Here is a 16,594-nt window from a genome sequence, read left to right as displayed (position 1 = left end):
CAGACCTCACACAAAGAGATTTTCAGGTTGGAGTTGTTTTTTGAGAGTGGTTATGTAATGCCATTGTAGAGAATGGTTCATTCTTGGCAAACATATTATTTTCAGATGAAGCAACCACCTCACTGGATATGTTTATAGCCATAATATGCATTATAGGCCACCTGAAAATTCCAATGGATTAGAGTTATGCCTTTTCAGCATCGTTGGTCACTGAAGGTTTGGTGTGGGATTCTTGATAACCTTGTAATTGGTCTTACTTCTCTGAAGGCACAATTACTGTTCATTCATACTGTCATTTTGTCAACCATGAGTTACCTTCCCTCTTGGAAAATGTTCTCCTCAGTATCAGCAGGACGGTGCACCACCACATTTTGCCCAACATGTGAATTTTTAAATGAGAAATTTGGTGATAGGTGGACTGGACGTGCTGGACCTATCACATGGCCACCTCGCTCACCCAATATAACACCCTTGGACTACTTTCTGTGGAGATATGAAAAACAAAAAGTCATGTTTATACCACCTACAACCAAATAGGATATGTGATGCTGAATACATGAAGCTTGTCACACTATTATCCCCTGCATGCTGTCCAATATTATGGAAAACCTAATGAAGTAATGTAATCACTTGGTTATTTATTGATTTACTTATTCAATTTTTCTTTTACAAGTTGCTTTACATCGCACCGACACAGACATGTCTTAAGGTGACGATGGGATAGGAAAGGATTAGCAGTGGGAAGGAAGTGGCCATGGCCTAATTAAGGTACATCTCATTTGCCTGGTGTGAAAATGGGAAACCATGGAAAACCATCTTCAGGGCTGCTAACAATGGGGTCTGAACCCATTATCTCCCAGATAGTAGTCCTCTTCTCGTGCTACTGTATACTTCAATGAAAACACCCAATAGCTGCTCAACAATTCATTTGAGAAAAACATGGTTTTAATGAAAGTTGTATGTTGAGGGAAACCAGAATATCAAACTTTTAAAAATCATGGTTCAATTTTAAAATACATGTGAAAAAATTTACTGTGACATCACTTTTAATGACATATTGGATATAACAGCAAAATATAATGGTCCCATCTAAATTCTACATAAAAATAGTATTTAAAAAAATGCTTAGTACACCATCACTTATTATGACATATTGTATAAAATGGCGTATTTTTATCAAATTTTCAGAGAAATACATTGATTATAACGTCCAATGTTGATTTTTGTATGTTAGGTGTTTGGGAATTGCTGACAACAATGTAAAGCTTATTTTCAAACTCTTGTTTTCAGTAGATTGTAGATTTCAAATCAGTCTGTCTGTTCAATAGTCAAGGCAAGCATCACTGTGAATATGTCGCAAAAGTGTTTAATATTGAAGAAAAGTCACACATAATATTGGGATAACAAAATGGAGAAATAAATGTCAGCATCACGAAGGAATTGAGTGAATCATACTCAACAATTTCTAAAATTTGGAAAGACAGAGAGAACATCTCATTTATTAGCCAAGACGTGTGAGACATTGTTGATCAATTTACATAGCCACTACTTCTTTCCTCAATTATTATTTTATATTTTACTGACATATCATTGCTGTACGTTCTGTGTTAAAAGAAGAAAAATTCCTATCACCTCACTCCACAAATGCTGTACTGCAAATACAGTTCTTAATTCACTTAGGCTATGTTTTTTGAAGTTTTAACTTTATTCTGTTAATTAATCATGTAACTGTGCAGCCTAAAACTTACAGATATGACATTTTTAGCAACAACAAAAAAGACTGGTTTGTGCAACTATCACCTGTAATTAATGTTAATTGATGGTCCCTTCTACCAATAACATTTGGAAGACAAAGCACTCAATTTATCTATTCACTTAAAAGATAGTTACTTGCAACACTTCTTCTGGACCACTCTGTATATTTATAAACCTAAATTCTGGACATTCACATGTTTCTGAGACTGCAGCTCTTGATTTGACACTGTCCTTGCCTATTATTTTAATCATTTTTAGATTCAATATGGCAAAAGTGCATAACCTGTACATAGTAAAACTGATAACTTAATAATTACAAAGGTAATAAAACTTACCCAATAGAATAACTGGATTACATGCTCAATGATACCATAAAAAGATGATGGTCAGTCCATAAGTTTTATAAACTTAATATACCAACCATTCAGAATATTGTTTTATTTATATTAGTGATGAGTGGAAATAATGATAAAGACAAATTAGGAGTTTAAACTTTAAATATTTAGGTTGTTTTTATTTCCTTGGATAATACCATATTACAAGAAGTTAACAACAGAATACAACTAGTTCAAAATTCTACCACTCTATTCATCAGATACTCTGATATTTAACGATTCCCCAGCCTCCCAAGATCAACCTGTTTAAAACATATATCGACTCATTCATTACAACCTGCAACATTGACAGGACCAGTTACTTGCTGTAGATTATTCAGCTAACTAAAAGAAGTTCCTCCATTCTTGCCTAATAAAGATGAGAAAGGATAACGCATATATGCCTATATATTTTTAAATGTGGATATACAACAGCAGCTTGGTTTGGAAACGAATTTACAGAACCACTAGAATTGAAAATATTATGGTAGTGTGATCATGTGAAAAGAATAACTTCAAATAGGACTCCTAAGAGTATATAATTACCGAGCTCGATAGCTGCAGTCGCTTAAGTGAGGCCAGTATCCAGTATTCGGGAGATAGTAGGTTCGAACCCCACTGTCGGCAGCCCTGAAAATGGTTTTCCGTGGTTTCCCATTTTCACACCAGGCAAATGCTGGGGCTGTACCTTAATTAAGGCCACGGCCGCTTCCTTCCCACTCCTCGCCCTTTCCTGTACCATCGTCGCCGTAAGACCTATCTGTGTCGGTGCGAAGTAAAACAACTAGCAAAAAAAAAAAAAAAAAAGAGTATATAATTTGAATGAACAGTTAAGGAGAAGACCTAGAGGAAAACCTTGTGATATTTAGGAGAAACACTCTTCTAAACAAAGCACAGATGTGCAAACTTATAATATAATGCATCAACAGCTGTAGATGCAGAGGACAAACTGGAAGAGCCTCGTATACAGTATAATTACACATGACTTGCTTGAAAGGTGAATTAATGATGGTAATGATGATGATGGTAATGGATGTTACAATCAAACAGTTTCCAGGAACATAATTTCATCTTGAGCTGAATTTGAGATATTTCCAAAGTAATTTCATGTTGTTAAGGATGTATTATACATTTTCTGTGAAAAAGTATACATTCTAAGGTAAAGGTTCTCAAAATTCTTTAGGAAAACTTTCGTGATTAAATTTTCCCTACTGTTTATTTAATGCTGCCGGCCTCACGGTGTAGAGGTAACATACCAGCCTCTTACTTAGAGATCCTGGAGTTCGATTCTTGACCAGGTCAGGGATTTTTACATGGCTATGAGGGCTGGTTCGAGGTCCACTCAGCCTACGGGATTACAATTGAGGAGCTATCCGACTGTGAGATAGCCCCGGTCTAGAAAGCCACGAATAAAGGATTCATAATTTGTTGTTCTGACCGTATGACACTTCATAATCTGGAGTCTTTGGGCTGAGCAGCAGTCGCTTGGTAAGCCATGGCCTTTCGGGACTGTAGTGCAATGGGGTTTGGTTAGGATTTCTTTAATGTTTCACTAAAATAGGAAGGTTTTTGATGATATAGGGATAAGAAAGAGCTAGAAGTGGGAAGGTAGTGGCCAAGGTCTTAAAAAATTAAGGCAGTTTTGCTGGTCAATTCAAAGAGAGAGAGAGAACGCTAAAGCTACTTGGAGAAGATCTCGATGGAGAAATTTCTCTACCTGCCAATACTAAACAGCAATGTAGTAAAAGGGTAGATAATAAATCAGTGTTAAAAACAAGACTGCTTTGAAGCAAATGAAGCAAGGAAAAGCAACTAGCCCAGACATATCTTGTAGCATGCCTATGGGCTATGGCGCTCTCAAAGATGGAATCCAGCAGGCTGATTAACACTATTTTTCAACCAAATTGTTCAATGAATGCTGACTGACTGACAACAGAGCATAACTATGAGGCATGATTTTTTCGCATTAACGAAAAACGTGACAAAAAATATTTTGAAGCAAAATTGAGATATTTTAATGAATAATATGTTTCTGGTTAAGAAAATAGTTATATTTCTTTTGGAAATTAAAGCAATAAAGACAATTTAAAGCAAAATCTACTTATTTTGCAGTAAGTGCAAAATTGCAGCAAAATTCGTAAAAAATAATGAGCTTGAAATTATATGCAAAACTTCCATGTGTGCAGATAAATGGAAGACATGAGTATTTCTCAAGTCAACACAAACACCCACTTCCTTTAATATTTTAGGAAATCCCTTAATAATAGCATGATCATTGATACTGCCGACTTTGACTCCAGGCTTCTTGCGAAACACAAAGTGTTTACCGTTCTAGGGGTGGCTGGTAATCCCACCTCATGCCACAAAGGCAAGATTCTTGGAAATCCTGATATGTCTACTGGCTGTAGGGCTGACTACGAATACAAAGGGTTGGTGTATTTTGGTGTCCTGGTTCAGGTAAAATAAAGTTATCACAAGTCAATCAATAGTGAAGATGGGTCGATCGACAAGTATTACAGTGATCAGTAGAGCTAAAAAGTTAGCAAGTAAAGGTTTATACGTTTTGGAAAGCAATATTTTACTGTGTAAATTTTGTAATGTTCGTATCAAGTGGGAGAAAAAAGATACTGCCCCAAAACATTGTTTTAAAATTCATGCAAGCATGGAAAGTAAGCACTCCAACAGTAAAAAAGGCAGGCAACAATATAACTCTCATTAGATAAGCAAAAGAAAGCTAAGAGTGAAAGACAAAATTTATTCACGAAACAACAGCAATGCTACTCAAAGCCAACATCCCGCTGGAGAAGGTAGACAAACCTGCAGTCCGGAAAAAGCTTCAAAAATATGTACTGACTATCATTTATCAATAAAATCTCCACAATCAATGTTCAGTGATAGTGTATAGGCTTTTGAGCTTATGCCGTGTCAAGAAAATAAGGTGAAATTCTTAACGTTTCGCAGAAAACTGTGCTCTGCGTCTTCAGAAGAAATCTTGACTGTCCACGAGAAAGGCTTCTTGTTTAAGACTTGGATTTCTAAGACTTCTTTCTGATTTATATTTTTCTAAACAATCTTGGAACATTTCCACAGTCAACCAAGAAAACAATACATTCCATTTTGCACAAACAAAATACTAGCAAGCACAAAACCGCTTTTGGAAGGGAAAACGGACTTGGCTCTAATCTGCATCAAAACAACTGACTCTTCATGCTGCTGTGTATTTGCAATCTTGATTGAAATAAAAGATCCAGTATCTGAACAGGAAATACTTTTGTTAGAGTGTACGTTTCATGATGCTGCGAGAAGCAGAACATGTTCTCAAGCAATCCTGAGTGCTTTGCATATGTCTTAAGTTAACCACGAGAACGTAAAGTATGTGATAACTGATTCTAACCTGTATATGTTAAAATGTGAACTACTGAAGGGAATTATGGGAGAACATTTAATTCACATCACTTGATGGGCTCATAAATTCATCTTGTTCCATGAAGTCTTGCAAAATAATCTGAAAGAAGTTAATGCCATTCTGTCAAAAACAAAAAACGGTTTTCATATGTCAAGGAAAGTAAAATACAGGTTTCATTCATACATAAGGAAAGCTTCATAGATATGTCACTTTCACTGAATCCTGAGCCTGTGTTGAGTAGATGGAGAAGTTGGTTTAAAGCTGCCTCTTACACACATAAAAATTGATTCTCCACTCATTTTTCAAAAGAAATGTCAATAAAATCTGTTCCCATGGTAAACTGGTTGGCAGAAATGGAAGGTGCCAGATTTTGCACCCTGGTAAAATATCAAACAGCATTTGTTTTTGAAAATTGTAAGTTTATTGCAGGTGTGGATTAGGAATTAGAAGGTTCTAATTATCCATATTATCATTTGCTGGTTTCAAAAATAAAAACTGAAGGATAGGATGAATGTAATTGCTTCTGGTCAAGTTGGTGAACTAGTTAGTAAGATTACTGAAGGTTTAGCAACTCGTTAAAAAGTGAAGCGACTCTCCTTTACAAAATGTTAGTGTCTTAGTTGTAGAAAAAAAACTGAAAAGCACATATCCCCAAGTAATGCTAGCATGTTATTTGGACTTTTGAATGGTTTATTTCATCCAACTAATGCCATTCAATTAAACTATATAAATGTTTCAGAAATGAGTCAAAAAGTACAAAAATTGTGTGGCTTTAAAATGTTGAATAACTTACCTTGCTTTTAAAGGTATTCTAAACTTTCTTCAGAGTTATTTATGAGGTTGCTGGATGCCATCCAGGCTCATTTTGGATTTGGCCAGAGTTTAAGGCTGGATGCCCTTCCTGACGCCATGTGATTCTTGAGATGAAAAATCTTGACTGTGAATCGACCAGGATTTGAACTGTGGAAAGCAAGCAGCTAAGCCACTGCACTAATCATGCCCATGCCCCTGCCCCCAAAGATATTCTGCTAAAATAAACTGAAGAAACTCCTGGTCAGCAAGTTGAAATAATTCAGTCACTGATAGCACTGAAGTTGATGCACCTGAACTTTACAAATCCTGTTTTAAAATCTATTTGGGTTCCCTGTTTATCCACTGATGCCGAGAGATTGATTGTCATTGACTGGTAATTTGCTATCGAAAAGGATTCCATGAAATCGGTAAGTGCCAACTACGGGAAGAGCATCATTTCCTAAATACAGCTCGGGATGCGTGTGAAGAGTGCACTACAGAGGTCTTTGCGACTGAAAACTGAAAGCCATGTTCTAAGGCCTACTGTTCCATTCTCCTAACAGCTTGTTGTAATTGTCGCTCTGCGACTGCCATATTATGCGAGCTATAATGCAGAGCAAAATCGTCCACTTATAGCGACGGTATTACTGCTGAACCAGCAATAGTGACAATACCGTTTATGGCCATCGCGAACAAAGTGACACTAAGAACCGATCCCTGTGGGACTTCATTTTCTTGAACTTGGTATTGCGAATATGCCCTCCCTACTTGGACACGGAATAGACGGAGGGACAAAAAATTTGCAATAAATACCAGCAAGTTCCCTCGGAATCTCCACTGATGCAAGACTGAAAGGATACCATATCACCATGCGGTGTCCTAGGCCTTTTTTAAGTCAAAGAAAACAGCCACGAAGTGCTGTTTGTGGAGAAATGTATCCTGATTAGAACTCTCCAAGCTTTGAATCTTTATTAGCAGGGCACTTATTTCGTTTGCGAGTGCTGGACACTCCTGGTTGGTGGAATTCCTATGAAGAAACATTTTGACTGGACCTGAGAATGCGGGGCTTGTGTCCATATTTTGTCCACCTATTCAGTTAGGATATTGTCAGTTTCATGTGTCACTTTGCGGTATATAGTAGCATTGTACTTGTTTTTTTTATTTTTTTAAAGTTGCTTTACGTTGCACCGACAAAGATAGGTCTTATGGTGACAATGGGACAGGAAAGGGCTAGGAGTGAGAAGGAAGCGGCCGTGGCCTTAAGGTACAGCCTGGTGTGAAAATATGAAACCACAGAAAACCATCTTCAGGATTTCTGTGCTCCCTTTGTTTCCTCTCCCCTTCCTTCCCAATTTCCCCCCAAAATTATCAATTTGTAATTAGTCTTCAAATGGTCTACTCTGCCATACTTTATGCCTTGTTAAGGCATTTGTTGAATTGATTACTGAACTCCACTTTGTACTTTACGGTTTTGGTGGTCTAGGAACATTGCTTATATTGTTACAATCTTTATCAGGTATAGGTTGATTCGTTATTCACTGTACTTTTGTTTGCAATTTCTATCTGAGATTTGTTGTTAAAAAATGGAAAGGAATAAGTGATGTAGTTTATTGTTTGTTGTTCATGGTTATTATAACATGCTGTTTAAAAAAATTTACTGCTCTCTTTTTTCCAAGCTTTCGTGGATTCTCCTAACTTTTCTTATTTATGTAACATCCATAGAATCCTTTAGAAGCCTCGCACCTCCAAATTACTCTCAGGGTATTATTATTATCTTCGAATTGCTGAGAGTTATAAATAACAACGGTCTTTAATTATCATCTCTCTAGTATCATACTATCTACTGTAATTATGAGTTTTGCTGCACTCAGCACAATGTGGCAGCAGAGTATTCATTACTATTATCTTGTTAATTCTAAACTGTAACACTGTCTTTCTATATATGCTATTTTTTTTGTTTTGCTAGTGGCTTTACGTCACACCGACACAGATAGGTCTTATGGCAACAATGGGATAGGAAAGGCCTGGGAGTTGGAAAGAAGCAGCCATGGCTTTAATTAAGGTACATTTGCCTGGTGTGAAAATGGGAAACCACAGAAAACCATCTTCAGGGCTGCCGACAGTGGGATTCAAACCCACTATCTCTCGGATGCAAGCTCACAACCGCACGCCTCTAACCACACGGCCAACTCGCCCGGTTTTCTCTATATGAACTGAACTGCCATTGTGTTTATCCTATTAGACTGTTAAGTATTGGCCCTGTTGGAGTTTCTTTCTGTATTTCGTGGAAGGGATTAGTGAGTCAGACCAGGTACCTCCCTGCTGGCCTCTCCTTGTATTGTGCTTTCGTCAGGTTTCTGCTTGGAGCTTCTAGAATGGGAAACCTCCTTCTCTAGCCACACTGCAGAGATTCTAGTGCTCTATCATCAGGATATAAAAAGGAGGCTAGTCACGAACAGTCATTCAGTAATGGGAGTATGTAGTTGGACTGTGATGGAAGTTATGCTGGCTGTCATCAGTGTTCCAGTGAAGTCTGAGTTGTTGTAGTCTTGGAGTGTCAAGTGAGTAGTTGAACTGGGATGGTAGTAGTACTGGCTACTGTCAGAGTCCCACCAGAGTCAGTCACTGAGTATCATTGTGTTGGAGTATGGAGTACTAGATGTGTGTGTGCTACTATGGTCTGTAGACTCGTGGAATCAGTGTGTGTGCGTGCGTGTGTGTGTGGAACAGTTGGCGTGAGTAGAATTGGAGCAGTGTTAATTGTCATCGTTGTGAGGAATATTGTAGTGCTGGCTAGCACTGTTTAGTTAGGTAGACCACTGTGGGGAGCAGCCACCGGAATTCATTGTGTTTGCTGTGTGAGTGGTGGACTTTCTCTAGAGTCGAGCCAGTGAACAGTCGTGTGTTGTGGTGGCCAGTAGCCCTGTGTTCGTATCTGTCTGCATGCAGCAGTTAAGTGAAAAGACTGAGCGTGCGAGGCAAAAGTGAAAGGTGGGTTGTCAATCAGAATTACCGCCTTCCAGGTGATACTGGAGAGCCGAACTACTTATTGTGAGGAGAAGAGAGATTTAGTAAACAGATGGCAATTAGCGGTGTGTAGTTGTTCATGGCTGAATACAATTGTGCACGTGCGTGTGTATGTGTGTACTTATCGGGTCATCCTACAATTAAATTAGACCAGTAAAATAGACTGTGTTTTACTTGTAACAATATGTTCCTTTTCATTTTTTTTTTTTTTTTTCTCTTTTAACACAGCATAATGCTGAAGTATACTGCAAACCAAAAATGAAATGATAGGAACTGAGGAAAGTTAAGTAATATGAAAATGGATGGAATAGTTAGCTCAGGAGGCCTATGACAGAGAAAATGAGAGCAAAATTAGAGATAAGTTTAAAGTTTTAGTTGTTGCCCTTCTTTATTAACCTTTCTTGTTCCTGGAAAGTGAGGGAGTGGAATATGATGTGGAGACAGGGTTCAAGAAATAAAAATCTTCAAGCTGTGTAGAGACTGAATAATGCAATATAATACTAGCATAGAATAATAACAGTCGAGGAGTTATATTGGAATTAGTAGGAATTGGATCTTCCTGTCCCCATTCACACTTGACTTACCAAACAACATTTGAGGATTGTTTTACAGCTGAAGTCCTTAAACATTTACCCCCAACTTCTCACCCTCTTGACATTACAGATTCTGAAGTTGAACATTAACTGGTGCTAAGGTCTAGGGAAGCACTTGACCTGAACTTCAAACAACTGCTCATTTTATTTCTTTTCTTTTTTTCATTTTCTTGTCTCACTGATTATCTCAATTCCTTTACCTCATAACAGCACTACTGGTCAACAAAGATCACCATTATTTTTACTCTATCCTCCACTGACAAACACTGCAGCCGAAAATTTGGGACCCATGTTTATCTTTTATGTGTACTATTATCATCACATACTTACAAGGTAAGTCACTGCTTTCCACCTGTTTCCTATACATATTTTGTTCCTGTTAACTTTCTTATCAGAACATTTGTCCTGGATGTTGTTAAGGTCAAAAGACAAGTATAAAAACATAAAAAAGGGGAATATATATATATATATATATATAAATAAATAAATAAATAAATAAATAAATAAATAAATAAATAAATAAATAAATAAATAAATAAATAAATAAATAAATAAATAAATAAATAAATAAATAAATAAATAAATAAATGTAATTTCTTAAAATTCTTAAATGCACAGACATATGATCAGATATGGCAAATTACATTATATACCTCCTCAGACCCCACGTCCTCTAATGTGTTTCAAAAAATTCCTGCTTCCCTGGAAGATTTTTATAATCTTTGTAAGTCATTTGATGTGTGATGTGGAGAGATGGCAACACATACTGGGATGCTACCTACTACCACGTACTGATTCATTTTACAAAGGAAAAATTAAATTAATTAAATTAAATTAAAATTAAATTAATTTTTTCCTTTGTAAAGTGAAAACCGTCAATACAGAATGATTCTAATATCTCGTAACATATTGATTCATGTGGTCTGGAAGGTAGTATCAAGATGGCTGCTCCTAAGAGGGTTTAGTGGTGTGGAAGTATGCAAGCATTGCTGTACTGTTGTGCTGTTCTTTCATGGAATTTTGAAAATGTGTGATATTACAGTCAGGTACCTAGACTATGTCGTGATGTATTTAACGTCTTGAAATCAAATAACTGTCTGCGCCAGGAATAATTACAATTCTATGTCCCCTAAAAGGACACTGGTTTCCTGTACATTAGATTTGTTAGGGGTGGTCGAGGTGTTTCTTTTTAGATTAAAGGTTTATTTCTGTCCTCTTGCCACAGCTTGTTATTGACGTTGATCTTAAATGTACTTTATCTATACTAATATATAAAGAGGTTAGTTTGTAGTATGTATGTAAGTAATGGCTAATCTCAAGAACTATCGATTCTAAAAATTATTTTACTAATGGAAATATTCATTATGCCTGAGGGACATGGGCTGTATTTTATTTTCAAAACAATTTGGAGGGGGGCCAGGGGGGGGGGGAGATTTAAAATACTAGGCTAATATAGGCGAAATATCAAATTTGTCGTACAACGATGAGACAAAGCTCAATTTAAGCCCTTGATGCAAACGACAAAACTTGGTAAGCCCCACGGGCCGGAAAACCATGTTTTGAGGCCCTGAAACCAACCATTATGGAGATATTGGCACCACACTACCAATGCTCTAGGAACCGGATAAAAAAATGAACTGCCGTAACCATGACAACGTCAGCTCCAGTAATCGTACAGCAGCGAGATTATCTAGACTGTATCACAAAAACCTAACATGTTACTGATATGAAAATTGGTATTTGGAATCTCCTTTAAAAATATAAGAACACAAATTTTTGTGTGTGAAAAGAAGTGAGGAAGACGTTGAATTCTTTATATGAGGATACATATATCTCAGAAACTGAAGATGTTACAGAGGTTAAACTGGTACTTGGAATCTCCTTTAAAAATAAATGAACATAATTTTTTTCCGTAGGTGTGAACTGCGTTGCACATGTGGATTTGGCCCTGTTTTATGGCTGGATGCCCTTCCTGATGCCAAACCCGTGTGTAGGGATGTAATTACTATTGTGTGTTCCTGTTGTAGTTGGTAATGTGGTGTGTTGAGTGAATATGAAGAGGAAAGTGTTGGGACAAACACAAACAACCTGTCCGCAAGCCAGATGAATTAATCACATGTGATTAAAAGCCCCGACCCAGCCTGGAATCGAACCTGGAACCCTGTGAACCGAAGGCCTCAACAGCTGATCACTCAGCCAAGGATTGGGGCAGTTTTTAAAATGAATATATCTACAGTATCTCTCATAAACTTAACATGTTACAGACGTGAAAATTGGTATTTGTAATCCCCTTTAAAAACAAAGAAACACGTACTTTTCGTTTTAGGAAAATCAACTTAAGCTGGAGATCAAAAATAAGTGAAGGAGTTGAATTCTCTTTATGAGGATACTTATATCTCAAAAACTAAGAAGTTACAGACGTGAAAATTGGTGTTTGGAATCTGCTTTAGAAATAAAGAAACCCTTCTTTTTTTTTTCGACTTAAAAGAGGACTGTTTCTCACATGTAGAGTTCCATGTCGCATGTTCAAGATTTAGCTCTGCCAGTAGCCTGGTCATCTGAGCCCCATAAGGGTATGTCCAGGATGCACACTGGTTTTCTGAGTCAGACAGTCGGCGCCGAGTCGGCATAAGTATATCCTTTGTTACTAAGCGGGACTGGCCAGATGTTTACCGGAATGATTAGTTCATTCTGGTTTCAGACAACCTGCCGCATAGGCTGTTGATTTTCGTGTTGAGTGTGCTTGACATTTTGTCAACGATGGATATCAAGGATTTGATTTCCAAAGTTCAACTTAATTCTCCGATATGGGATAAGCGAATTAAAGATCATTCCAACAGGAATATCGTCGATGGCTGTTGGAGAAAGATTTCTATAGAAATGAAGACTGATGGTAAGTTCATTTGTTATAATAGATTAACACTTAATTTTCATATCAAACAACCATATGACAGTACAATCCTGATAATCCAACACATATGGGACCACGCAACTGCCGTATTATTGAGAATTCCGGATTATCAGGAGTAACAGAAAAAGGAACAATATTGTACGGTATGTAGGCCTACATACATATGATGAAATACACGTACTCATTGTAAATAAATTATTGTCAGTAGAAAAAAAATTGTTTACGATCCCTTGATGCACACACACACACACACACACACACACACACACACACACACACACACACACACACACACACACACACACACACACACACACACACACACACACACACACACACACACACACACACACACACACACACACACACACACACACACACACACACACACACACACACACACACACACACACACCCACCCCCCCCTGAGGTTCAGGTTCAGGTACTAGGGTGTGGAACACATGGTACTTGTGCATGTGATTAATAAAGGATAAAAATAAGATAAAAGGTAACCAATGGAAATGTGAATAATGAAATTAATAATGATTTTTTGACAAAATGGTTGAAGTTATGGATTAAAGAAAATATTTATTAGTATAAAGTACAGTTATGATACACATCTTAATAGATCAGTTTTAGATAAGTAATTTACATAATTTACGATGAGTCAGGTATGTTTTTGCATTTTGAAAAATGCATTTCCAATGATGGAAAATCCTCAGTTTATTACATTACTTTTGTATGAGAGTGGGTATTTTTTCATGAACATGGCGAATGTGTCCCTAACTTGTTTTGCTGCATTCTGTTGTCTGCCTTCTATCCACCACACCACTGAATCACTGATTCCTTGCATCTCAACTTCAGTCATGTGTCTTTCTATGCCTTCTCGTTCTATTATGGTGTTGTGAAGTGTGCATACGCACTTTACAATCATTTCTGTCAATTCCACATCCGTTTCTAGTCCTTTTGAAAGTATTCCTCATTTTGCGTTTAGAATTCCAAACGCACATTCAACTGATTTTCTAGCTCTAGACAGTCTATTGTTGAAATTCCTCTTCCTGGAGTTCAATGTTTTTCTCTTGTAAGGTGTTATCAAATGAGGAAGAAGTGGATACGCCTCATTGGCCAACATGAAAAAAGGAGCTTGGGTATTTGTATTAAGCAACATTTTCAGTTCTGGAAATGTTATGTCCCCAGATTCAATGAATTCGTGCAAGTGGGACGCAAGGAAAGTTCTGCCATCACTTTGTTTTCCATATCCTCCAATGTCAACAATAACAAACTTGTAGTTTGCATCCACTAAACCTTGTAGAATTATGGAAAAGTATTTCTTATAATTGAAATACATTGAGGCCGAATTATCCGGGCACTTAATTCTCACATGTTTGTCATCAAGGCACCCTATCACATGTGGAAAATTCCAAATTTCAGCAAAATCCTTACTTATTCTCTCAAAATCTTCTGCAGATGGTGTTGGCATATAAATTGGTTGTAATTCTTCCCATATAGCAGTAACTGTCTCTTTGACTATCATAGCCACTGTCGTTTTCCCCATTCTAAAGCTGAATGCCAAACCTCAACAAGACATACCGGTAGACAAAAACCTGAAACAAAAATAAAAAAAAGTCTAATTAAACCTAATTCTACATCTATGTGGAAAAAGTACAAACCTATGTGGAAAAGGTCTAAATCTAAAAAGGAAAAAGTCTAACTCAGTTCGGAAATTATATGATCATTGTAAATATAATCAATGTAATGTAATCATTGTAAATGTAGCTAATGACTGTAATTGTCAATAATTGGTTTCAGGAGCTGTACTTCAAAAGAAATGGAAATACCTATGGGATCAGTTCAGCGTTGAATGCAGCAAAATAAAGACACCAAGATCAGGAGACGTTGCAGAAACGGCTACTGAACCCGAATCGCCTTATTTTAAACAACTGTTATTTTTAAAAGACATAGTTACTCCTAGAGCTTCTTCAAGCAATCTCAAACTGAAAGCACATACTGCTGCAGACGACGGAGAAGTTGAACGAGAACATGACGTAAGCCTGTATGCTGATGGACAAGAAACACACAGCATTAATTTAAATGTAGCAGAGACAGAAACTCCTAATGAGAAAGTGACGGAAACCGAACCTTCCGAATTAAACCAGCGTACCAACCCCCCAGCAAGTCAACCTAGAAAGAGAAGACGTGTGATGCCAACCAACACGTTATATAATGAAAGGATCTTACAACTGGAACAGCAAAAAATTAACACTATACAAAGTGCTTTTCAGCGGGAACCTGACAAAGATGACATGCTGTTTTTTAAAAGCCTGCTGCCGTTTGTCGCAAAAATACCCACAGAACAGAAACTTAGATTTTGGAGCTGTATTCAACAATTAGTAGAGGAGTTTGCATTCGCGGGAAGAACTTTGCACCAGCCATCTGCAGGACTGTCATCAATGGAACATAATCCGCTGCCACCCCCAGCTCTTTCAACGACTTCATATGATAGTGGGCTCTCGCCAGATGACAACTATCATCAAATGTTGCTTGCCACTCAAGGAGCATTCCCACAAAATCAAGATGCATTCCCTGAAACCGCGACTTTCTCACAGAATCAAAATGTATAATTTCTATCATTCTAGTCAGAGAAAACATTATTTCTTTTTCAATAAAAATTAATTCATTATAATGACATTCAGTACAAGATTAGTCCTTAAAAATCAATCAGCATTCTACGTGAACTGTATCTATTTTTAGAACACGTTTAACAAATCTATAAAAATAATAAAAAATAAAAAAAAATAAAAAAATTATAAAAGTGTTATTTGTTATTTGAAAAAAAAAGAGTGTTTACTTACCTTAAGGTGACAACCAATCTCTCTTCCAGAAGAATAGGAGTTTTGTGGTAATTCGCCCAGTTCTTCGTAAGCCTGTGTTCAATTTTTAACAAAATAAAATAAAACGTATCCGAACTCATTCTGAAATATTCGAAAAATCTGTTTTCGTTGGCAAGTAACTGTGGGAAAAGGTGTTTGTACTCCCCGTAAACAGATCTTAATTCATTAATTGGATATATATCACTTCTTATTCGTTTTAACTTGGTTGTAACATTGTCACTTAGCAGCAATAGCTCTGCAGCCTGTTCTCTTGTTAGTTCCATGCTACACTGATCAGTTGTATATCATATTTCCTTTTGTGGCAGCTCTGTCCACGCTGACAACCAGCTTTCATAATGGCCACATCCCACCTGCCACTCGGAGTCAGACAGTCAGCGCCGACTGTCTGACTCAGAAAACCAGCGTGCATCTTGGACGTACCCTAAGGCAATGCCACAAATGTGGTTTACAAAGAGGTTCTGGGGAAAATGAAATGCAATTTTTCAGTGAATTTTTATAAACTTACCAAATCCTTGCGAGCGAAGCCATGGGTAACAGCTAGTTTTATTATAAGAATACAGGTCTAATTATATCTTGTGCCTTTAACTCGTAGATACAGCTGCCTTCTTTGATATTGTCATGATTAAATAGATGGAGATAATTCTGACTGGGATCTTTCTGATGAAGATGCAGATCTGACCTTTACTACCCATGATGTGAAATCTGATAATGAAAGTGATGAAAGCGATGAGAATGTTGATGCTTTTGATGGAGATGCCAGTGCGAGTACTCAGATGTCAAACAGTTCAAGTTCCTGAAGGTAACTTAATACTGGAAGAAAAGCACGGACTTATTTCCTCTGTCAC

The 16,594-nt window shown here is 37.1% G+C and overlaps 1 protein-coding gene across 29 annotated transcripts in view; it reads right to left on the bottom strand.

Annotated features, from left to right (window-relative positions):
* The window catches only part of syd (JNK-interacting protein syd), a 648,626-nt gene that overhangs the window by 16,457 nt on the left and 615,575 nt on the right, over window positions 1–16,594 (bottom strand). The window contains exon 29 of one of the 29 annotated variants that reach the window (XM_067136850.2): window positions 5,538–5,634. The exons of the other annotated variants lie outside the window; for them this stretch is intronic. Within the exon in view, the coding sequence (XP_066992951.2) occupies window positions 5,595–5,634 (40 nt within the window). The 3' untranslated portion in view covers window positions 5,538–5,594. Of the gene's footprint in view, window positions 1–5,537; window positions 5,635–16,594 lie in introns of those variants that run through there. 29 annotated transcript variants of the gene reach the window in all.

Source organism: Anabrus simplex, chromosome 1, assembly GCF_040414725.1.
Source record: "Anabrus simplex isolate iqAnaSimp1 chromosome 1, ASM4041472v1, whole genome shotgun sequence".
Classification (NCBI taxonomy): Eukaryota; Metazoa; Arthropoda; class Insecta; order Orthoptera; family Tettigoniidae; genus Anabrus; species Anabrus simplex.
Note: the sequence above shows the minus strand (reverse complement) of the source record. Positions and strands in the feature narration are given on the sequence as shown.